This window comes from Sarcophilus harrisii, chromosome 4 (genome assembly GCF_902635505.1).
Source record: "Sarcophilus harrisii chromosome 4, mSarHar1.11, whole genome shotgun sequence".
Taxonomy (NCBI): domain Eukaryota; kingdom Metazoa; phylum Chordata; class Mammalia; order Dasyuromorphia; family Dasyuridae; genus Sarcophilus; species Sarcophilus harrisii.
The window spans coordinates 183,298,689-183,323,552 of record NC_045429.1 but is presented as its reverse complement, the minus strand read 5'-3'; the positions used below and the strand labels follow the sequence as shown (position 1 = coordinate 183,323,552).

The following is a 24,864-nucleotide window of genomic DNA, read 5'->3' as shown; positions in this document are numbered from 1 at the left end:
ATTTATATTATTGAGAAATGGCTAAAAATTTACTGGAAAAATTGTTAAATAGAATCCTAGGAAAGACTCCCAAAAGATTTAAATAAAATGAAAAAAAAGAAGAAATAAGCAAAATTATAAAAGCATCTTACATGATCACAACAATATAAAGGAAAACAACATTGAAAGACTTCAGAGGTATGTTCAATCCAATGACCAAACAGAATTTCAGAGGATTGACAATTAATCATTCCTCCTTGTCTCTTATGAAAGAAGTGATAGAATATTGAGTTCAAAATAAGGCGTATATTGTCAGACATGGCCAATGCATGGATTTGTTTTATTTAATCATATTTTTTGTTATAAATGGGATTCTTTTGGAGGTGGATAGGAAAAGTAATTGTAAAGGGACCTTTGGGAAGTGACACTGATATTAAAAAATGACATTAAGAAAATGTTTTAAAAGAGCAAGATTTAAGTCTTAGTATTGTTGAGTAGTAAGTTTTTATTTTATTGTTTTTTGTATTGTTGTCAATGTGCTATTTGAAACTTTGGTCTGCCTTTGAAACAGGCCAGAGCTTTTGAGTTCCTTTGTCTAATGGTCTTTTTTTTTTTTTTTTTTCAATTTTTTCCAGTGGAGAACTTGACCAGAGTTTCTTTCAAAAACCCAGCTAGTACAGATGAGATCCAGAATCTCAAGATCTCTGACTAACAAGTTGGTTCTCCACATCTGGACATCTCTATTTTGTGATCAGTGTTCAGTCACCTGAGATTAGACAAAGAAACATAGTGCATAAAAAACAGTTAAAGCTTAGTCTCAAGATTGTCTAGATAAGCCACAGTACTGTAGCTATGACTTGGAAGCAGTCAACATGCTGGGAGGGAAATGAAGGGGAATAGGAAATATATGTTTTTTTTTTTTTTTTTAAATAGAGCTTTAAAAATACAGGAGGAAAAAAAGATCCATGCATTTTAGTGGTTTGTAAGTTTTTTGACCTTTTGGCTAAAATTAAATGTAGTATATGTGTTATCAATTTAATATCTGCTCTGTCCTCTATTTGAAAAAGGCAGTTTGATAGCCCAGTAATCAGGAAAATTCATTTTCCTGAGCTCAAATTTAGATTCAGACATTTATTAGCTCTGTGATTCTAGGTGAATCACTTAACTCTGTTTGCTTCCAATTTCCTCATTGTTAAAATGAGCTGAAAAAGTAAATGGCGAACCACTCCAGAATCTGTGGCAAGAAAACCCTAGATGGGGTTATGAAAGGCCATACACGACTAAAATGATCGAAACAAAGCCTCAAAATGATCGAGCAATCTGTTATTTAAGCCAAAAAGTTCATGTGATTTTATTCTACAATAAGAGGAAGTACTTGGAAAAAAAGTAGGTGATCATTCTGTAGTTCTTTGACAGATGTCATTTGGGTATTGCTTTTGTTCTAGACATCATGATTTAAGGAGAACATGGATAATATGTAAAAGTATCTAGAGTAAGGCATCCAGGATGGTGAAGAGTCTTGGATCCATGGTAGACAGGTGGGGAAATCTGAAGATATTTAGCCTAGGAGAGAAGACTCAGGGTAGACTGTTGAAGCATTTGTGAGGATGCTTTGTGAAAAGGGAATTATACTTTTTTTGCCACAGATAATAGAATCAGAATAATTCATGGACATTTTAAAGAGGTAAATTTAGGCTTGATATTGGGGGGGGGAAACCTCAACTATCTTCCTAATAAGATTGGAGAGTAAAAAAGACTTCTCTGGAGGTAGTGAATTCCCTTTCATCGAAAGTCTTCAAGAAAGACAAGATGATCACTTGCCAAGTAGATTAGAATGAAGATTTCTTGGGAAGTTTTGGTTGGATTAGATGGCAGATGATGTCCCTTCTAACTCACATTCTGTGATTCTATGTACACATGATATCCACCTAAAAGAATATAAGCTCCTTAAAAATAAGACGTATTTTGTTTTGTCTTGTGCATTGTAGACATTCCATAACTTTGCATACTAAAATTTAGCTGTCTACTAAAAGGAAGGTCACAGTTTGATTTGGTGAAGAGAATCTGTTAATACTGTAGTCTTTTGCTCATAATTATAAACATAATTATAGAGTTGTTGAATGTTTTGTTTTCACAGAGTCTTTCCTGGAATCTTAATTTGCAAATAAACTCAAACACAATTTAAGTACCTGTCACGTTAAGGATGCTTTCCATCAATAAGAATAGGCAATGAGGAAGCCAAATTATCACTCTTTGCCGATGACATGATGGTATACTTAGAGAACCCCAGAGATTCTGCTAAAAAGTTATTAGAAATAATCCACAACTTTAGCAAAGTTGCTGGTTATAAAATAAACCCACATAAGTCATCAGCATTCTTATATATCACTAACAAAATCCAACAGTCAGAGTTACAAAGAGAAATTCCATTTAAAGTAACTACTGATAATATAAAATATTTAGGAATCTATCTGCCAAGGGAAAATCAGAAACTTTATGAGCAAAATTACAGACCACTTTTCACACAAATTAAGTCTGATCTAACCAATTGGAAAAATATTAAATGCTCTTGGATAGGGCGAGCAAATATAATAAAGATGACAATATTACCTAAACTAATCTATTTATTTAGCGCTATACCAATCAGACTCCCAAAAAACTATTTTAATGACCTAGAAAAAATAACAACAAAGTTCATATGGAAAAACAAAAGGTCAAGAATTTCAAGGGAATTAATGAAAAAAAAATCAAATGATGGTGGCTTAGCTGTACCAGATCTAAAACTATACTAGAGAGCAGCAGTTACCAAAACTATTTGGTATTGGCTAAGGAATAGATTAGTTGATCAGTGGAATAGATTAGGTTCAAGGGATAAAACAGTCAACAAATATAGCAACCTAGTCTTTGACAAACCCAAAGATCCCAGCTTTTGGGATAAGAACTTACTGTTTGATAAAAATTGCTGGGAAAATTGGAAACTAATATGGCAGAAACTAGGCATTGATCCATACTTAACGCCGTACACCAAGATAAGGTCAAAATGGGTTCATGACCTAGGCATAAAGAATGAAATTATTAATAAATTAGAGGAACATAGGATAGTTTACCTCTCAGACCTGTGGAAGGGGAAGGTCTTTATGACCAAAGCAGAACTAGAGATCATTACTGATCACAAAATAGAAAATTTCGATTATACCAAACTGAAAAGTTTTTGTACAAACAAAACTAATGCAGACAAGATTAGAAGGGAAGCAATAAACTGGGAAAATATTTTTACAGTCAAAGGTTCTGATAAAGGCCTCATTTCCAAAATATATAGAGAATTAACTCTAATTTATAAAAAATCAAGCCATTCTCCAATTGAAAAATGGTCAAAGGATATGAACAGACAATTCTCAGATGAAGAAATTGAAACTATTTCTAGTCATATGAAAAGATGCTCCAAGTCATTATTAATCAGAGAAATGCAAATTAAGACAACTCTAAGATACCACTACACACCTGTCAGATTGGCTAAGATGACAGGAAAAAATAATGATGATTGTTGGAGGGGATGCGGGAAAACTGGGACATTGATGCATTGTTGGTGGAGTTGTGAACGAATCCAACCATTTTGGAGAGTAGTTTGGAACTATGCTCAAAAAGTTATCAAACTGTGCATACCCTTTGATCCAGCAGTGTTACTACTGGGATTATATCCCAAAGAGATTATAAAGAAGGGAAAGGGACCTGTATGTGCACGAATGTTTGTGGCAGCCCTTTTTGTAGTGGCTAGAAACTGGAAACTGAATGGATGTCCATCAGTTGGAGAATGGCTGAATAAATTGTGGTATATGAAAATTATGGAATATTACTGTTCTGTAAGAAATGACCAACAGGATGATTTCAGAAAGGCCTGGAGAGACTTACACGAACTGATGCTGAGTGAAATGAGCAGGACCAGGAGATCATTATATACTTCAACAACAATACTAGATGATGACCAGTTCTGATGGATCAGGCCATCCTCAGCAACGAGATCAACCAAATCATTTCTAATGGAGCAGTAATGAACTGAACTAGCTATGCCCAGAAAAAGAACTCTGGGAGATGACTAAAAACCATTACATTGAATTCCCAATCCCTATATTTATGCACACCTGCATTTTTGATTTCCTTCACAAGCTAATTGTACAATATTTCAGAGTCTGATTCTTTTTGTACAGCAAAATAACGTTTTGGTCAGGTATACTTATTGTGTATCTAATTTATATTTTAATATATTTAACATCTACTGGTCATCCTGCCATCTAGGGGAGGGGGTGGGGGGGGTAAGAGGTGAAAAATTGGAACAAGAGGTTTGGCAATTGTTAATGCTGTAAAGTTACCCATGTATATATCCTGTAAATAAAAGGCTATTAAATAAAAAAAAAAAAAAAAAGAAGGATGCTTTCCATCTTTTGAACCATCCTTTAAAATAAACTCATCTTAGATAGAACTTCTAAAGTCACCAACATTGCCTAATCTTGTATAAATGGCAAATGTTCTTGGAACCTTGAAAACTTGGATATATTAAGAGTTATGTCTTTTTTTCTTTATTAAAGCTTTTTATTTTTCAAAACATATGTGTGGACAATTCTTCAATATTAGCTCTTGCAAAACCTTGTGTTCCAATTTCCTCCCCTTCCCTCACCCCCCCCCCCAGATGGCAAGTAGTCCAATACATGTTAAACATGGTAAAATATATGTTGAATTCAATATATGCACACATATTTATACAATTATCATGCTGCAAAAGAAGAATCAAATAAAATCAGTGAGAGAGAGAGAGAGAGAGAGAGAGAGAGAGAGAGAAAGCAAATAAAATGCAAGCAAACAACAAAAAGAGTGAAAATACTATGTTGTGAACCACACTCAATTCCCACAATCCTCTCTCTGGATGTAGATGGCTTTCTTCATCACTGACCAATTGGAATTGGTTTGAATCATCTCATTGTTAAAGAGAGTCACATCCATCAGAATTGATAATAATAATTGAAACATGTTTACTTTTCTTGGAATATGTATTGTTGAGGAATGGTAATGGACCATTCAGTATATTCTAACTTCCAGCTATCATCTACCCAATGACGTTAAAAAGCATTTTCTGAAAATGAAGTTATAGATACTTATGATGTGTTGAGTTGAGCCATCATGATATTTATATATCATGATGTTTTACTGTTTCCTGGATATCTGATGAATAATACTGAGAATAGCCAGGAGGAGTAGGGGTGGTGTTGGAGGAAGGATTCACTCTCTCAGTTCAATAATATTTTTAAATAATGATTTAAACTTTAGTAGAAGTTGCAATAAAAAAACTATCTTTAAAGTTACCTACTTTATGCCATCCACATATATAGGGAGAACTATGAAGACTAATGTGGATCAAAGCATAGTGTTTTCACCTTTATTGTTATTGTTTGCTAGGTTTTTTTCCCCTTTCTTTTGTTTTTTCTCTTTTAATCTGATTTTTTTTTTTTTTTTTTTTTTTTTTTTTTTTTTGTTTTTTTTTTTTTTTTTTTTTTTTTTTTTTTTTTTTTTTTTTTTGGTGCAGCATGATGAACATGGCAATATATTTAGAAGAATTGCACATGTTTAACCTATATCAGATTGCTTGCTGTTTGGGGGAAGCGGGGAGATGTGGAAGGGAGAGAACAAGAAGAAAAATTTGGAATACAAGATTTTGAATACAAGATTTGGTCTGAGACCAGATTTAAATGCTGAAAAATCAGTCTTCCTGACTCCAAGTCCAGTGATCTATCCACTGTGCCTCCTAATCTCATAAACTGAAATAATTATTAATGTTGCTGGCTGCACAATTTACTAACAGTGTAATAAACAATAAAACCAAAACATAAAAAATTATTTATAATGTTTCTGCAGCAAGGAAGATCACAGCCAAAGTTGACTTTAATCATCTAGATAACTGCTAATTTCTCTCCAGTTGCAGGCAGTTTTCAGCATATTATCTATAGCCAAAATGAAAAAATGCTCTAAATTTCTAATAATTAGAGAACTGCAAAGTATAAGAAATGTAAATTAGAAATGCACTGTCACACCTATCAGTTTATCTGAGATAACAGAAAATAAAAATGATAAATGCTGGAGGGAAGGTAGAAAAATAGGTATACTAATGCATTGTTGTTGAAATTGTGAACTTGTTCAGTCACTCTAGAAAACAATTTAGAACCATGCTAAAAGGGCTATCAAACTGCATAATTCTTTTATCCCAAAATACCACAAGAAGGCCTGATGAGATCCTGAATGGTGTTTTGGACCAAGAGAAACTAAAGAATTAATCCTCAAGGCAAACAGACAGGAGGCTCTGATGGAGAACAGTTTGGCTCCAAGGTCCCACCCTTTAAGGAGGTGATCCTGTGAGCCACCCTCTGTAGATATCCCTGTCATGACCCTAGGGTTAATTTTTCCTTATAAAATCTATTTGTGAACCATCCCATGGCTGCTCCCCTCCTTTGGGTCAACCAGCCACGGCACTGCCCCTTGTGGTGCCTTTCTTTCCCCCTTCCCCCATGCCATGTGGTATCTTCCCTAACTCCACTCTGCTTTCTCACCCCGCTTCTCCTCCTTACAGCTAACTCTTTTAAGGTGCTCAGTCCCTTTCAGGATTTAGTCTGCCAGCTAAGGACATGCCCCAATCTCATGGGGTGTTCCCTTTCTACTGGGTAATTGTTAGTTCCACTGATGAACTTGTCTTTCATATGTTCTCCCACTCTATTTCATATTTACCATTCCCAATGTCTATTGCATCCTTTTCATTTTGTCCGTAACCTAATCCCCTAAATAAATCTACCTTGTGCCAAAGAGAATGGCCATTGTGGATTCTTCACATGAATGAACCCCAACTTTTGGTGCCTGCCATCATTTGGTGACAAATTTCACATCATAGATCACATCAAGTCTGTATCCCAAAGAGATTAAAATAAAGGAGAAAGACCTTATAACTACAAAAATAGTTACAGCAGCTCTTTTTGTGGTAACATAAAATGGAAATTAAGAGGGTGCTCATTGATTGGAGAATGACTGAAAAAGTTGTGGTATATGATTGTGTTGGAATACTTTAAAAAATGACAAGCAGGAAGATTTCAGAAAGGCCTGGAAAGATGTTTATGAACTGAGGCAAAATATAGTGAAAAGAACCAGGAAAACATTATGCAGAGTAAAGCCACAATAACTAATGACAAATTTCATAGATGCTCTGATAAAGAAAATGATTTAAGATACTTTTAAAGGACTCATGAAGAAAAGTGCTATCCACATCCAGAGAAAGAACTGATGAACTCTGAATGCAGATTGAAGCACATTTTTTTCACTTCTTTCATTTTTCTTGCTTTTTTTTTTTTTGCAACACAGCTAATATTCAAAAATATATTTTGCATGTATAATTGATATCATATTGATTGCCTTTCAATATGTGTGTGAGGGTGTTATGCCACAGTTCTCTTTGTCCTGAATCAGTTTCCCTAATTATCCTGACCCAGTCCTGACTCAGTTTCTCTTTTGTCTATAATTATCAGCTCAAAGTTCAGTCCTGCAAAACCTCCCCTCCCTCTTTATCAGACTATTTGATAAGGATAAAATATCTTATGTTTTAGAATATCAGAATGCCTCTCCCATCCCAAGCTATTGGAATGTCAGATACCATCTTATCAAGATGCTTCTCCCCATCTCCGGATGCTCACCCTACCCTTTCAGAATCCTGTTCCCTCTCTCAGTACCCTGACTCCACCCCTGCCTCATTCTACCATGTGTATATAGGTCACTGAGAACTCTTATTGTTTGCTGGATTTTTGGAGACTATAGTCTCATTCAGCCCTGGGACCAAACCATGGATCCATTTGGTCCCAGTAAATCTCTCCCTTTAAATAAATTATTAAATACTCTCTAATATCGATCTTGCCTCAGTTTCTCTGGCATTATAAGGGGAAGGGGGGAATTTTGGAACTCAGAATTTTAAAAAATGAATGCTAAAAATATATAATTTTTTAAAATTTTTACTTATTCTCAAAAACACAGTTCCACCTCTCATCTCTGTCAGATGCTAATGAAAGTCTCTTTCCAAAAATTCACTTTTTTTACATGTCAAATAATGTTCAGTGCTTTCTATCAGCTCTCAATCTCTTTCTAGCCAACTCCATAGTGTTCTTAACACAGTTGCCATTTCCAAAGATTCTATTGACTTTTAGATATAGCATCTATTGTCTCTGTAGTGGAGGCTATTAAAGCTATTTTTATAACCTGTACTTTTATAGCTTGTGTTTTCTATATGTGCTTGAGAAGCTTCTTCTTCTTCTTCTTCTTCTTTTTGCTGAGGCAATTGGAGTTAAGTAACTGGCCCAGGGTCACACAGCTAGGAAGTGTTAAGTGTCTGAGACCAGATTTAGACTCAGGTCCCCCTGACTTCAGGGCTGGTGCTCTATCGACTGTGCTACCTAGCTGCCCCAAGAAGCTTCTTCTAGTACTAACTTCTACTTCTTCTTGGGGATTCTGGAGTCTGGCACAGGTGAATCATGAGCCACTATAAGTTCAGCTAATGCCATATATGGTTGTAGTTGTGGAAATATGTTTCATAGCAAAAGAAATGTTTGAAAGTCAATTGGAAGCAGGGCCAAGATGGCAGCGTACAGGCAGGGACTCACCCAAGTCCTCCCCCACCCCAAATACCTTTAAATAATGACTCTAAACAAATTTGAGAGCATTAGAACCCACAAAAAAGACGGAGTGGAACAATTTCACATCCAAAGACAACTTAGAAGTCAGTAGAAAAGGTCTATTGCATAAGGGTGGAACTGGAGCACACCAGGACTTGACTTCAAGACCTCTGAATCAGTGGTAGCAGTGGTAGCAGTGATAGCAGTCCAGACTTCTCAGCTCACAGATGCCAAGGACAACTTGGAAGATCATCAGGAAAGGTTTGTTACACTGGGGTATGAAGGGAGCCCCAGCAAAACAGGAGTCTTGGAAGCCACTGAATCAATAGCAATAACAGCAGTTACAACAGCAGAAATTTCTGTAGGTCTTGCCCATAGATAAGGGGGCCAAACAGCTGGTCAGAAGGAGTTTTCAGAGGTCTATTTGTTAGCATTGAGACAAGACTCTGTTGCTTTGCCCATACTCAAATCCAGGTTGCAATGATGGCTCATAGTACAAGTCCCTAGAAGGATCTTTGAAAATAGCTGCACAAAATCTGAAAGCTTAGGACATTGCACCCTCTAGCTTGGAAACAGAGTCCTACTTTAACAAAGAATTAAAAGCCATTTTGCTGGGGAAATGAGCAAACAACAAAAAAAGGTTGAGACCATAGAACATTACTATAGTGACAAGGAAGACCAAAATACACACTCAGAAGAAGATAATAAAGTCAAAAATACTCTATCTAAAGTGTCCAAGAAAAGTAAGAATTGGTCTCAGATCATGGAAACTCAAAAGGGATTTTTAAAATCAAGTAAGAGAGGTAAATAAAAAGTTAGGAAGAGAAACAAGAGTGATGCAAAACATAAAAAGATAAGGAGGAGAAGAATGCTTTAAAAAGCAAAATTGGTCAAATGGAAAAAAAGGTACAAAAACTCACTAAGGACATTCATTCCTTAAAAATTAGAATTGAGCAAATGGAAGCTAATGACTTTATGAGAAATCAAGAAACAGTAAGACAAAACAAAAAAATAGAAAATAATGTCAAATATCTCATTGGAAAAATGACCTGGAAAAATAGATCTAGGAGAGAGAATTTAAAAATTATTAGTCTACCTGTAAGACATGATCAAAAAAAAAAAAAAAAAGAATTTAGACATCATCTTTCAAGAAATTATCAAGGAAAATGGTTCTGATATTTTAGAACCAGAGGGTAAATTAGAAATTGAAAGAAACCACCAATCACCTCCTGAAAGAGGTATCAAGATGAAAACCTCAAGGCTTATTATAGCCAAATTCTATAACTCCCAGGTTAAGAAGAAAATATTGCAGGTATCCATAAAGAAATAATGCAAACATAGTGGAGCCACAGTCGGGATAACACAAGATTTAGCAGCTTCTACATTAAAGAATTGGAGGATTTGGAATATGATATTCTAGAGAGCAACAGAGCTAGGATTACAACCAAAAATCACCCAGCAAAACTGAGTAAAATCCTTAAGGAAAAAAGGATGAGCATTCAGTGAAAGAAAAGACTTTCAAGCATTCATGATGAAAAGACCAGAGAGGAAAAGTATAATGGACTGAAACTGAGAAGATGCACTGAGGTTCAAGCACTTAAGGCTAATTACCAATTGGATAATACTCTATTAGCATTTGCTAGGAAAATGGCCTGCCCCACCATTCTGTGCGGGCTGTATCTGTTGGTGTATAGAGAGAAGAGGAGGGATAAGATGGTGGAGTAGGACAAGCGAGGTGACTATGGGCAGTAGAAGAAAGAGGAGATTCCTGTGTCCACAAGCTCTCCTCTCCCTTCAATAATGAATAAAAATCAAGGACTTTTGTTTATCCTGACTCTGGCTGATTTTAAAGTATCCAGGGTGCTAATGCAGTCATCACAGAAAAGAAAATTTGACTTTCAAATGACTCAGGAGAAGTATAAAGGTGTAATCAGGAAAAGGAAATCATAAGGGACTTAATATAGGTTAATCTGTTTATATTCTACATGGAAGGATGATATATGAAACTCATAAGAACTTTCTCATTGTTAGGGCAATTAAAAGGAATATATATAGACAGAGGGCATAGTTGTGATTTTAAAATGTCCCAGATGAGTATCTTTTTACAAAGAAAAGTAAAATTAATGGGTGAGAGAGGAATGTACTGGGAGAAAGGGAAAGAAAGAGATGAATGGCATAAATTATCTGTCACAAAAGAGGTGAGAAAAAGCTTTTACAATAGGGGGGAGGAGGAAGAAGTGAAGGGTGAATGAGTGAATCCTACTCTCATCAGAATCAGCTTAAAGAGGAAAGATGGAAACAGCAATCTGTCTTATTCTGCAGGAAAATAGGAGGGGAAGGGGATACAAGAAGGGGGAAGGGTAATAGAAAAAAGGGCATATTGAAGAAGGATGTGGTCAAAAGCAAAACATTTTTGAAGAGAAACAGGATAAAATAAGAGAGAGAATAAAATAAATGGATGAGAAATAATTAGCCATAGTAAATGCAAAAAGAATTTTGAAGCAAGTTTCACTAATGAAAGGCTCATTTCTCAAATGTGTAGGGAACTGAGTCAAATTTGGAAAAAAAATTAATAAAATAAATAATGAGAGCCATTCTGTAACCTCCCACCCAGGTCATGGATCATCAGTTTTACCTAATCCTAGGTCTTCAGACTTCTCTGTCCACTGCCTCATGGAGCAGTAGTTCATTATTCAACAGAGAACCCAGACACACGAGCTTGTGAGCTCAAGTCTTCATCATAGTTTTCGGAAAGTCCAATAATCCTCAGATTATCTCTCCTAGATCTATTTTCCAAGTCTGTTGTTTTGGCAAGTAGATAATTCATGGTTTTTTCCAGTTTGTCATTTTTTGTTTTTGCTTGACTGATTCTTGCTGTCTCAATGAATCATTAGTTTCTATTTGTTCAGTTCTAATTTTTAAAGAATTATTTTCTTCATTAGCTTTTTTTACTTCTTTCTGTATATGTCCAATTGAGTTTTTAAATGTATTGTTTTGGTCTGTGGAATTTTTTTCTATTTCACTAATTTTTTTTTTTTAGTGAATTATTTTCTTTTTCCAATTCACAGATCCTACTTTCTTGCGAGTTCTTTGTCTTTTCCAATTCACAAATCCTACTTTCTAGTGAATTCTTTATTTTTTCCAATTCACCAATTTTGTTTCCCTGCACTTCCTGGGAATTTTTTAACTTTTCCAATTCGTATTTCAGGAAGTTGTTGCTCTCTTGTAAGGCTTCTCTTTCCTTTCCCCATTTATCTTCTAACTCTCTTTTGAGACTTTTAATGGTCTCTTCTATGAGAGCATCATGTAAAGGAGGACAGTCTGATGCATTTTTGCTGTTTGAGGTCTCTTCAGGTTTGCTGACCTGCTCTTTTTCTGCATAGAAGCTGTCGATTGTTCTTTTCATCTTTTTATTCATGTTTTAAAGCCTTTAGGGTAGGTCTCCTAGGCAAGGGGGTTACCAGCTTCCTCTGCAGAGCAGGGAGAGATGTAAACGGATTTCTGGCTCCGAGGTATGGGAGTGCTCTGAGTGAGAGTTTTCTCTTCCCCCAACAGGAAGTGGATTCAGCACTGGCCGAGCTATCAAAGTGCCGAGTTGGGCTGAGTGGGTTAGCGATTGCCCTCGGCTAGAGACTAAGGGGTGAAAGTGTCACTGCCCCAGGCCGGAGCCTCTTGTGGGGCTGTGGGTATTAGCAGCTGACCGCAGACCGCAGACCGCCACAAACTCTGCCCAGCGTCTCTGCCTGATGCAAATCGGCCCTGGAAAAGCTCTATGGCCCCAAGCCGAGCTCCCCACTGTGCAGATTGGAGGCTAACCCGGGCTGCGTCCTCCTGCCGTGCAGGATCACAACTGCCCCAAGGAAAAGCCCCTTACTGCGGGTTGGGGCTGCGCGCTGGTGCTGAACGCTTGTGCTGAGATCTGTGCTTTCACTTTCGGTTTGAGGCTCTCCTCGGAACCTAATTTCTCTCCCCGTCTGCGCCGATCTCCCCTCTGGCCCCGGAACCAACCTTTTTTTTGGCGAGACTGCAGATTTTCTTCGGCCGATGAGTTGTTCTACTTCTTATCTTTACCAATTGTAGCAGTCAAGACTATTTTTGAGGCTAGATATAATATTGATAAAGAGGCTAAGAGAAGAGCTTAGAAAGTCGCGTGTGTCTTCTCCGCCATCTTGGCTCCGCCCTGCCCCGTGAGCTCAAGTCTTTATTGTACATGACCATATTTTGCACTCCACCACAGCTCTCTGCCACAGCTCTCAGCCATAGACACAAGAGAAGATGCCAGATTCCAGACTCCATCTTTGACCAGCCACGTGACCCTCCTGTCTCCTTCATTCCTTCACTAAGACCAAGGACTCAGGCTGATCTTGAGGTCCTCCAGAAAGTTGGACATTATACCATTCCCCAATTGATAAATGATTTTTTAAAAATATGATCTATATCCAAAGGGCTATAAAATCATGTTCATGCATACCCTTTGATCTAACAATAATATTACTGGGTCTGTATCCCAAAAGAGATTTTTTAAAAAGAGAAATATACAAAATATATACACAAAAATATTTATAACAACTCTTTTCTTAAGTCAAAGAATTGGAAACTGAGGGAATTCTCATCAACTGGGGAATGTCTGAGTAAACTGTGGCATGTAATTATGAATTGTTCTATATGTTCTATTGTTCTATATGTTCTGTTCTATTGCACTATTGTTCTATAAGAAATGATGAGCAGGATGCTCTCAGAAAAACCTGGAAAATCCTCCATGAGTTCATGCAAAGTGAAATATATTGTATACAAAGTAATAGCAATGTTCTGGAATGATCAGCTGTGAATGACTTTGCTATTCTCAACAATACAATGACCCAAGACTATTCTGACGGACTTATGATGAAAAATGCTATCAATACCCAGAGAAAAAAACTGATTGTGTCTGAATACATATTATAACATACATTTTTTAAAACTTTATTTTTCTTAAGGGTTTTTTGGGGGAAGTGGAAATCTGTTTTCTTTCCCAAATATGACTTTTATAGAAATGTTTTCCATAACTTCATATTTGCTTTTTCAGTGGGGGGTGATGGGAAGGGAGGAAGAGAGAGAGAGAAAATCTGAAACTCAACATTTAAAAAAAATGTTTTTAAATTGTGTTACATATAACTGAGAAAAATATTTTTTTAAAAAGTCAAAAAATAAATTAATTAATCCACAAGTTCTTAGCAAATACCTACAATGTTCCTGGCAGTCTGCTAGGTGATGGGATGCAAAGATACATGCAAAGACCTTATTGTAAAAGAACATACATTCTATCAGGAGAGTCATTTGTTAATGTATATACCCAGACAAACTTAAATATAGAGACGTTTAGTAGTGGCCACAATATGAAGGTTTATGACAAAAGAGTGAAATAACTGCTATTCCAAGCTGTAATGTCTGGGCTAGCTTTCTGGAGGGCCTTGGGACTAGCTTTGGTCTCAGCAGAATAATCAGCACCTGTAGCCAAGACTTCACAAAAAGCTATGAACCTCCTCTGAACCTGCCCTAAACTTCCTCTTAAAACAGAGAATTTCAAAGAAGCTATCTTATGCCCAACCTTCTTCCTTTCTGATCAGAGGGGGGTACAAGAGTGAGGAAGTGCCTAACTGGTGAGAGTTTCAGAGTTGATCTAATCTTGCAGAAAGATGTGTTTCTGGGGACTATGATGAAAAGGAAAGATGTTAGCATTGAAGGGGAATGGGAAAGGCTTCCTATGTAAGATAGAATTTTTTCTGGACTTAAAGGAACACAGGAAAACAGGAAGCAGAAATGCAGAGAAAAAAGGGTAATTTAAGGGAACAGTTAGTGAAAATACATGGAGTCAGAAGTATCTTCTACAAAGAAAAATAAGGGGGCCAGTGTCTGTAGGTCATTACACACACACACACACACACACACACACACACACATATATATATTTAAAATGAGATTAAGTGGTATAGCATCAGAGGTAAGAACTGGTAAAATAGGAGGTGCCAGGATAAGAAGGGTTCTGAATGTTGAATAGTATTCCTGGGGGTGATGGTGAACCATTAAAGTTTAATGAGTAGGATGACATAGTTAGACCTGAGATTTAGAAAATCACTTTGAGGATGTGAACAGACAATTTGCTGATTAATTAAAGCTATTTCTAGTTACATGAAAAAATGCTCTAAATGACTATTGATTTTCAAATTAAGACAACTCTGAGATACCACTACATACCTCTCAGATTGGTTAAGATAACAGGAAAAGATAATGATAAACATTGGTGGGGATGGGGGAAAACCGAGACTAATGCATTGTTAGTGGAGTTGTGAAATGATCCAATCATTCCAGAGAGCAATTTGGAACTGTCCACAGGACTATAAAACTATGCATACAATTTGATCCAGCAATGTCACTATTGGGTATATATATCCCAAAGAGATAATTAAAAAGAAAAAAGTACCCACATGTGCAAAAATGTTTGTAGCAGCTCTTTTTGTAATGGTGAGGAACTGAAAATTAAGTGGATCCTCATCAGTTGGGGAATGGCTGAATAAGTTATATTATATTAATGTAATGGAATATTATTGTTCCATAAGAAATGAACAGGTTGATTTTAGAAATGCCTGCAAAGATTTACATGAACTGATGCTAAGTGAAGTGAGTAGACCCAAGAGAACAATGTACATTGTAACAATAAGATTATGTGATGACCAACTGTGATGGATTTGTCTCTTTTCAACAATGAGGTGATTCAAGGCAATTCCAATAGACTTATGATGGAAAGTGCCATCCAAATCCAGAGTGAGAACAAATGGAGATTGAATGGGAATCAAAGCATATTATTTTTACCTTTTGTTGTTTGCTTGTTTGTTTTTTCTTATGAAGATTTTTTTTCCCTTTTGATCTGGATTTTCTTGCACAGCATGATAAATATGGAAAAATATTTTAAAAAACTGCATATTTAACCCATATCAACTTTTGTTTTAGGGAAGGGAAGAAGTAAAGAAAGGGAGAGAAGGAGAAAAATTTGGAACTCAATGTTTTGCAAAGGTGAATGCTGAAAACTATCTTTGCATGTATATAGAAAAAATTAAGTATAAAGTATTATTAAAAATAATCTTTTAAAAAAGAAGAAAGTCACTTTGACAGTTAAGTAGAGAATGGACTAGAGTGGGAAGAGACTTCTTTCAGAAAGATCAACCATCAGACTATATAGTCCAGGTGTGAGTTGATAGGAACTTGAACAGGGGTGGTGGCAATGTCAGAAGAGAGGAAAGGATACATGTAAGGATGTTATAAAGGTAAAATTTATCAGACTGGGCAATAGATTGCACATAAGGAGTGAAAGAGAGTGAGTATTGAGGATGATACTTAGGCTGAAAATCTGGGAGACTGGGAGGGTGATGGTGCCCTCAAGAGTAAAAGAAAAATTAGAAATCCAGATTTCTCTATCTCTGTCTCTCTGTCTCCATTTCTCTGTCTCTGTGTCTGTCTCCCTCTTAGCTCTGATTATAATCAAAAACTTAATAAATATTAATGCTTCTTTTGGAGATGACATTTGTTTGATTGTTTTCAAATATAGATTCATAGAATCTATAGCTATCCAAAGCTATCCAGTCTTTTTTGTTCCTTTATTTTACAGGGAAAGAAACTGAATTTGCTGGACATTTATCAATATCAGGATTTTTCTGCAAAGTCATAATTGTCTGTCATCCATTGCATATGCTTCTTTCACTTGCTTGCTAAGCCAGAATTAATTCCCAGCCTCTCAAATTGTATCCAGGATGACAGGCAGAAATGGACCAAAAATACTGATGGTGTTACATGTGATCTAGTAAAAAATCTTTTCCATCACTAACATTTCCAAATAAGATCTGGAGTATAATGTTATAATAATAATAACTTATAAGTTCAGTTGTATTAATTATCATGAATGAAATGAGAGAGAGAGAGAAAGAATAGACTAACATTGCTGGTTTTGTGCGGGAGAAGTATATTGTAGATTAGGGGGAAAGTAAGTATAATAATGGGCAGAAGTAGAGAATTTAATAAATAGTTAATTACTTTTATTTGGAATTGCACCAAAATTTTTGGTTCCTAAGACCAATGGATGACTATTATCCTTTAAAAGTGAGAAAGCCATGGGGTTTAACCATGGGATCAAGAATTAGCAGTTCTTGTAACTTTCTTGGGCATATAAGGAGACTTAAACTCCATCTGACTATCCAACTGCTAAGTAAATAGCCAATAAAACAACTACAATATTGATTGTAAAAGCTTGCTGATGAACTTCCTGTGTCCTAGCGCTCTCTAGGCAGGTTTTTCAAGCCATTATTCTAAAACATTTTCATTTTCTAAATCAGACAAATTTGAAATTTGTAATATTGGTCCTAGAATGGAAATATACATTTGTTTTGGAAGAATTTGGAGATAAGTGGGGCTGTAATTAAAGAGAGAAATATCAAAATTTATTTCTCAAAGCTCTAGAAACACCACATATACTAAAAAAAAAATTTACTTTGGCATAATAGAAAGCAAAGCTAAACAAGTTTCATACTATCCCCACCCAGAAACACTCTGTTACATTCAAAATAGTAATATTAGAATCAGAGAACCAGGGTTCAAATTTTAGTACTCCCTGGGTTTAAAAAAAAAGTCATTTAAATTTCCTTGGCTTCAGTTTTCTAATTTGTGACTAGCTTAACACTTCTGGCTCTGAGATCATATTATCCCTTATATTGATTTCTATCTAATTATTTTCAATTTCTGAGAAACTGAAAGACTGTCAGGTGAAACAGAAGTTTGAATAGATAGATAAAGCTCCAAAGTAGGCAAAAATTGTTATTGTTATCTTTTGGTTTTCTATCATCTTTATTTCTCAATATATCATTTTCTTACCCTCTGTTAGGTTAAGATTTATCATTTGTTCCTACAGCATGGCTCGTTCCCACAACAAGACCTAGGATACCAATTTGAATGAAAATGTTTAATAATAATGAATAATAACAATGAATTATAAAAAAGGAAAACAAGAATTGACAGTGCAGTTCTTTTAACAAAAGCACTTAATGCATCCTATAATGAATATAATTAATACAATAAAAAGAGATATATAGACTAGAGGAGGAGAGAAAAAAGAATACATCATCAATTCTGGGAAACACCAGCATTGCAGACTTCTGGCTGGAGAATCCCACATTACAGCCTTGCAAGTTCCGACTGGGAGGGTGCCCAGGTCCTCTCCATGAGTGAGATTCCAATTTGGGTATTGATCTAGTATGACTTAAATAGCCCAGGGAACAAAGGTGGCTAAATGCCAGCAATACTGACTTCACTTTCTTGAGCAAATCCAGAAGGGGAGTCAGTCCTGCCAGATTCTGTCAAGAGTGAAGCTTTATTCCTGGAGAGGTTGGTTCCAGTGTATAGATAACATGTCCTTGGTAGATTTGGTCAGAATCCACCCAGGACCATGTTCTTTAAATTATATTAGTTCTCAGGGTTATTCAGCATCTGCAAAACAGAGGTGAATAATAGTTCATTGTACTGTAATTACCCCATGGATGTGGAGGGAAACTAAGGGCCAAGGCCTACAGAATCTGATACTTATGTCTTTCACCCTCCTCAAAGAATTATACCTTATATCAAAATATTAAAAAGGAAGAAGAAAAAATTAATTTAATGAAACTAATGAACTTATCAAGTTCCTACAATATGTGCTTTGCTATGTCTCCACAGTTCTTCCATACCTCTTCACAGAATGAGGTGCTTTCTATATTCCATATTCTCATTGTTGTTAATTTTTTTTTTTTTTGCAAGGTAATTGGGATTAAGTGACTTTGCCCAGAATCACACAGCTAGGAAGTGTTAAATGTCTGAGGCTGGATTTGAATTCAGATTCTCCTGACTTCAAGGCTGGTGCTCTATACACTATGCCATCTAGCCATCCCTTATTCTTTATTCTCAGAGAACCAGTGACATCAGGAGGGGAAAGTCTTGACTTGCAAGTGAATTGAATTTAAATGAGGCAGGGACATTTTAATTATTATGTAAGCTTGATTCCATATTGGTTTCCAAAATGGTTGGACAGATTCACAGCTGCAATACCAAAGCCTGTTTAGTCTGATTTAAACTTGGATTTAGGGTTATAGTCAGTGACAAAGACAGAAGTCATTTTCTTTAAGTTATTCATTGAATCTTCTGGAAATTTTCATTTTTTTGTTCTTGTCACATTTCAAGATCTAACTCAAATACCCCTAATCTCTCTATTCTCTAGATCTAATTAAATCTCCTTCTTTTGAACATATTTAGGTAAGATCAGAAGTAACCTGGAGACTCTTTCTTTTACAAGGGATAGATATGGCCACTAAGATGATTGATGGCATTTATCTGAAGGAATGTAAATGAGGAACCTAGACAACTTACCAAGTTAAAGGATAAGGTTATAGTTTGCCTTTGAACACATTTCCCTGAGTGGATATACTTATTCATACCTCACTGAGGATGATGGCCTTTATTGAAATGAAGCAAAACTCCTATAAAATACCATAAACCATCCATAAAATTAAGCAAACAAATTTAAAGTAGTATCTAGGCTCTTTTTTTTCCATCATAATTTTCAGGAAGTCCAATAATTCTCAGATTATCTCTCCTAGATCTATTTTCCAGGTCTGTTGTTTTTCCAAGTAGGTATTTAATCTAATCAAGTAGGTATTTTTTTTTTTTGGTTTTGCTTCACTGATTCTTGGTGTCTCCTCGAGTCATTCATTTCCATTTGTTCAATTCTGATTTTTAATGAATTATTTTCTTTTTTTAAATTTCTTTTTGTAATTATCCAATTGAGTTTTTAAGTGAGTTGTTTTGTTCTATGGAGTTTTTTTCCATTTCACCAAGTTTATTTTTTAGAAAGCTGTTTTCTTTTTCCAATTCACTAATTCTGTTTTCCTTGGAATGGTTTACCCTTTCCAATTCATTAATTCTATTTTTCAGGGATTTGATTTCTTTATCCACTCTATCTTTAAATGAGTGGGATGATTTATCCAGACTCTCTTGCCAAGCTTCCCTTTTCTTTCCCCATTTTTCTTCTAGCTCTCTTGTAAGAGCCTTTTTTATTTCCTCTATGAGAGTGTTTTGAGGTGGGGGACCAGATCATATCCCCTTTGAGAATTCATCTGGAGACATTCTGTTTTTAGTCTCCTCAGAGTTTGAAGTCTGCTCTCCATCCATATAGAAGTTATCTATAGTTAGAGCTCACTTTAATTTTTTGCTCATTTTGACAAAAAAGAATCAAAGAAAACAAACAAACAAAAAAGCAAATGCGGTCTGCTTTTTGGGCAGTATGGTATTACCAAGCTTCCTCTACAGACAACAGGAGGTAGCAATGAAGCAGCAGTGTAACAGCAATGGCTGCGCTGCCTGCACAGTGGCCACTCTCTGAGACTCAGAGTAGGCTGAGTCATTCTGGGTGTTGAGTGAATATGGTCAGGTCTGGAGAGACCCCAGTGTTTTGGGATTGAAATCTTTACCCCCTGTGTGTTTATAGCTTCTCTGCTGATCTACTGACTTGCTGCCAGGGCAAAGAAGCTCACACTAGGTAAAGTTCTCCCCACAAATTTTCCAAGTGCTATGACTATATCCCTCCCTCCAGCCTGCTCAGTGTGAGCTGCCTTCCATGCTCTTGCTGCCTGCTGAAGTCTGCACCTAGTCTAATCGTCCCCACCCACAAGCAAAAACAGACCTTTTCTGGTGAATTTTGAGGATTTCTTCTGTTGGTAATGTGGGTTTTTTCAGTCAAGCACTAATTCTGAGCCTGTATCATGAAAAAAAAGTATTCTAAGGGAATAAAAGAGCTTAGATAGATGCATGTGTCCTCTCCACCATCTTGGCTGGAAGTCCAGAGGACTTTTTTTTTTTTTTTTCCCCATACCACAGATTTTTTTTTAATAACTTTTTATTGACAGAACCTATGCCAGGGTAGTTTTTTTACAACACAGAGGACTTTTTTAGAGCATATTGTGTATTACAGCCATTAGTATTGATATCTTGTGTCCCCTACAATATCTTATAAGGCCATGGATTATATCTTACTGAAACTTTGTGTCTTGACTAAAATGCAATAAATGTTTTTTTTATGCATTAGTACATGTACATGTACAGATTGCAAAATAATTTTTGTTTGTTATTTTACAATGATTGGTTTAAAAAAAGATGTTTTAATCTTTTAAAAAATTAGACTGAGAACAAAGGACAGCCTAAAATGTTAAATCTCACTTTCTTCAACTACATAACACATGAATTATTGTTGAATTACATGATAGGAGAATAAACAAGAATTTACTAAATATGAAGCACTTCACAAATATCTCATTTGATACAACAATCTTGTAAGATAGGTTCTGATATTATCCCTATTTTACAGTTGAAGAAATTAAAACAGACTTTTAGTGACTTGGTCAGTATTAAACAGCTAAGTATCTGAGGTCATATTTAAACTCTGGTCTTCCTAATGCTAGATACAATATTCTACTAGCTAGTTACACATGGGTTTTTCCATTTCCATTTTCATTTTCATAACAATATGTTAGAATTGAAAGTGGGTAAGGAGCATTGAGCTCAGTGTCCTTTCTAAAATGAGGTTCTGGTCCTAGCTAGTGGCAAATCTTAAAATTTAGTCCAACACCTTTATTTCATAAAGGAGGAGAATAAGGCTGAGTGGTGATGACTTTGTCATTTGGCATAAAGTCAAATAAAGGAGTTATTGGGTTTGCTAGGGGAGGGGAGAAAAGTTGAGAAGCTTAAGTATCAGATTCATCTACACTTTTGCAGAAGAACAAATGATTTAGTTTCTTCAATTGAAACGTTTTTAATTTCTCAAAAAACAAAGTAAGTAGCTTGTAAGTATCAAAAAAGGGAAATAAGGGGATTGCTTCTATTCTTTTAGGTCCCTGTGAGTTTAAAGAAAATTTACTTGGGTTATCATATTAGAAAGTGAAACTTTAAAACTTCTGTAATAATCTACTTCCCCTATGTACAGATTACAAAAATTGGAAAATCCCCCTGCCCACCCCTCATCCCCCTATATAACCTCTCTTACTTTTCTTTGCCCAGAGAAAGAGAGTAAAACTCAACAGAGAAAACCAAGCAGAGGCAGTAGGTGTATCTTGCAACTGTTTGCAGAGTTTTAGGAGTGGGGAGGAGAAAAGCAAAAAAGAAAGGAGGCCCATGGAGAAGTTTAAGCACGTGCTGGACTTACTGGTTAAATACCACACTGTTTTAGGCTATAGTTTGTTGAGCCTGCTGACAGCTGGCGGAGAGCGCATCTTCTCCAGCGTAGTATTCCAATGCCCCTGCAGCTCTACCTGGAACCTTCCTTATTCCCTCGTCTTTCTCCTGGTTCCAGCCCTGATTCTTTTCCTGCTGAGCTGCCTTTTGAGCACCCGGGCCAAGAGACTCATGACAGGTTGCTGTGCTACAGGCCAAGAGGATTACGAGAGCAGAGATGGACCGGGGCTGTGTGCTAGTATGGCAATGTGCTGTCACTTCATCTTGGCTGCTGCGGTGGCACCTATCACCTGGATCGCAGTGGCGCTACTCGGGGGAGGTTTCTATGAGTGCGCAGCCAGTGGCAGCACGTGGGCATCTCGGCTGTTGTGCCCTGATCAGGAAGCCAGTTGTTCTGAACAGTTGCCACAGGTGCCGTGCCAGAAAGCAAAGTCGGAGCAGGTGCAAGAGCTTTTGAAGGAGCTGAAGGCACATTCCCAGGTAATGACTCCTCATAATATCAGTTCAGTGAGAAGAAAATGGAGAGTCACAGAAGTTAGGGTTGAGGACAGAGTTGGGGAAAGGCTAGAGAAAGAAGAGATAGACCAAGAGAAGAGAAAAGGGAAATAGTTTAGAGAGAGAACTAGCACATGTGAATCTAACTTAGAAAGGTGAGATCTTCCACCTAGTCCAATTCCAATGTCATGACTTTCAGAAAGGTTGCCTGGCACATAGAGGGCTTATTAAATGTTTACAGAATGAACAAATGATTCCTTTTTTCAGAAAGAGACCTTCCCCCCAAGTTTTGTTTTGCTTGATCTCAAATGCATGTTTCATATATTCTTTTGTGTCTTAGAGAAATTTGTGTTTGTGTTTTATTCCCCTACTAAATTGTAAATTTCATGAGAATACAGGTTGTCTTTAATCTAAATTTTTGCTTTTGATTCAGTAAGTCTGAATAAATGGTCCATGAATATGTGAATTTTAAGTTTTCTTGGGGATTGAGAAGAATAGTTGTCTCTCATACCTAGAATCTTCCAACATAAAAGAAATGATTTTATTAAATGTCAGAAAGAACCATTTGAATGTTTTTCTATGATGGGCAACTTACCCTGTAATGTGAGACACATGAAATGTATATTTTCTGCTCATAAAAAAATCCAATTAATATTTATTAAATGTCTGCTAAGTGCCAGACACTATATTTAAACATGGAACACAAAAAGAGGCAAAAGACAATCCCTGCCCCAAAGGAGCTCACAATCTAACAGGGAAGATAATATGCAAACAACTATGGACAGAGCAAGCTATATGCAGGATAATTAGGAACTAATTAAAAGAGAAAAAGCACTGGAACTAAAATAGGTTAGGGAAGGTTTCCTGTAGAAGGGGTATTTTGGTTGAGACTTGAAAGAAGCTTCTCTTCAAGGGTAAAGGGTTTGGGTTCTTTCTTGTGCCCTCACATTTCTGAAAATATGAATGATTGGCTCTATAACTAACAGATACTTGTTGTGAATACCGCTCTCTAGTTTCTACAATTTAATTTAAGCATAATTTCTTAAATATTTGCCAAATGTCAGGCACTGTTTAAGTGCTATAAACAAAAACTTATCATGCAGAGTTTATACAATCGAAGGGGAAAACAGTATTGATACAAATATGTAATTTGTGCAAAATAAATGCCAAGCATTTGGGAGTGGAGTGAATCAAAAAAGGTCTCTTGCAGAACATGGCACATGAGCTAAGCCTGGAATAGGGAATTAAGAATCGTTTTGTTGAATAGGTGATTTTTGAGTGAGGTTCTCAAGACTTGTAGAGATTCAATAGCCAGAAATTACAGAAGGCGAGAATCTCTTCAGAAAACCTAGAATGAAAGTCTCATAGGCTGAATTCTGATGGTGTCCAAATTATATGCTCCAGCAGGAAGCTATCCCACCTGAATAAAATTCCTAAAATCTCCTTTGTATGAATTGTCTGATGAAGTTAGTTGTTAGGTGTGGTCAAAAGTCTCACCACACTCTCTGTGTTCAGTAAGTTTCTCTCTAGCATGAATTCTCCATCCTTGTGGATAATACACTTATCAAAAGGGATTAGTTTTCTAATTTTTTTTGTATTAAATTGGAATGAAGCTGATGTCATTTTGGCCTGTGTTCTGTAGGTGGCAGGTTGGATCCTGATAGGTCTGCTTGTGATTATTCTTCTGATTTTCACATCCATCACCAGATGTCAATCTCCACTTAGTTTTTTTCACCTTAAGTTCTGGAAACTGTATTGTAAAAAGGAAGAGGAGATATTGATGAATGAAGCTAAGAAGCATGCTGTTGAATTGGCAGAAGAGAATGTCAGATGCTTCTTTGATGGCTCCCAGCCAGAAGAGTTCAAAATACCAAAGTCTAAAGAATGGAAGAAGATTTCATCACAGTATACATTCCGTCCTGAACATCAATATTATAGTGTATTACACAAGTATGTTAACCAGCGGGAAGGTGACTGTAATACTTAACCATGCAGTAAGGATGTTGTAAGTTTTGTTCAAAGTTTTGTGGATGCTCTCAATCTTGCCAATTCTTTTAATGTAATAATTAATAAACATTATATGATAAAGCATAATGTGTATAGAGTAACATAACTACATGTAAAAATTTTCCTATTTCTTATTTTTACTTTTTTTATAAATATTAATTTTCTAATAAGCAGGTTTGAATTTCTATTATAATTTGCCTTTTGGTGATGATACTTTTGTTATTTTATTGAATCATAAAAAATTAAAGGTGAAAGATACATTAGAAGTTATTTACTCTTATCCCTTTATTTTATAGGTGATGAAATTCAGGGCCAGAGGTTTGAAATCTGACTCTAAAATTTACTAGCTCTGCTACTCTGGGCAAATCATTTAATTTCTCTTAGATATACTTTACTTTACTACAAAATGAAGGAG

General features: G+C 36.0%; 1 protein-coding gene across 1 annotated transcript; it reads left to right on the top strand.

The window, feature by feature from the left end:
- The first annotated feature begins 21,759 nt into the window (after positions 1-21,759).
- On the top strand, positions 21,760-24,530 carry CALHM6 (calcium homeostasis modulator family member 6). The gene is made up of 2 exons (XM_031964379.1): positions 21,760-22,427; positions 24,085-24,530. Exons 1-2 carry the CDS (start codon positions 21,888-21,890, stop codon positions 24,427-24,429), a joined length of 885 nt encoding a protein of 294 aa, XP_031820239.1. The 5' UTR covers positions 21,760-21,887; the 3' UTR covers positions 24,430-24,530.
- Positions 24,531-24,864: the final 334 nt, after the last annotated feature.

Bases quoted from the DNA above. Each gene is read 5' to 3' on its own strand.
- CALHM6 (XM_031964379.1), top strand. From the start codon at position 21,888: ATGGAGAAGTTTAAGCACGTGCTGGACTTACTGGTTAAATACCACACT. The intron at 22,428-24,084 runs GTAATGACTCCT...TGTGTTCTGTAG, and splicing joins AGCTGAAGGCACATTCCCAG to GTGGCAGGTTGGATCCTGAT.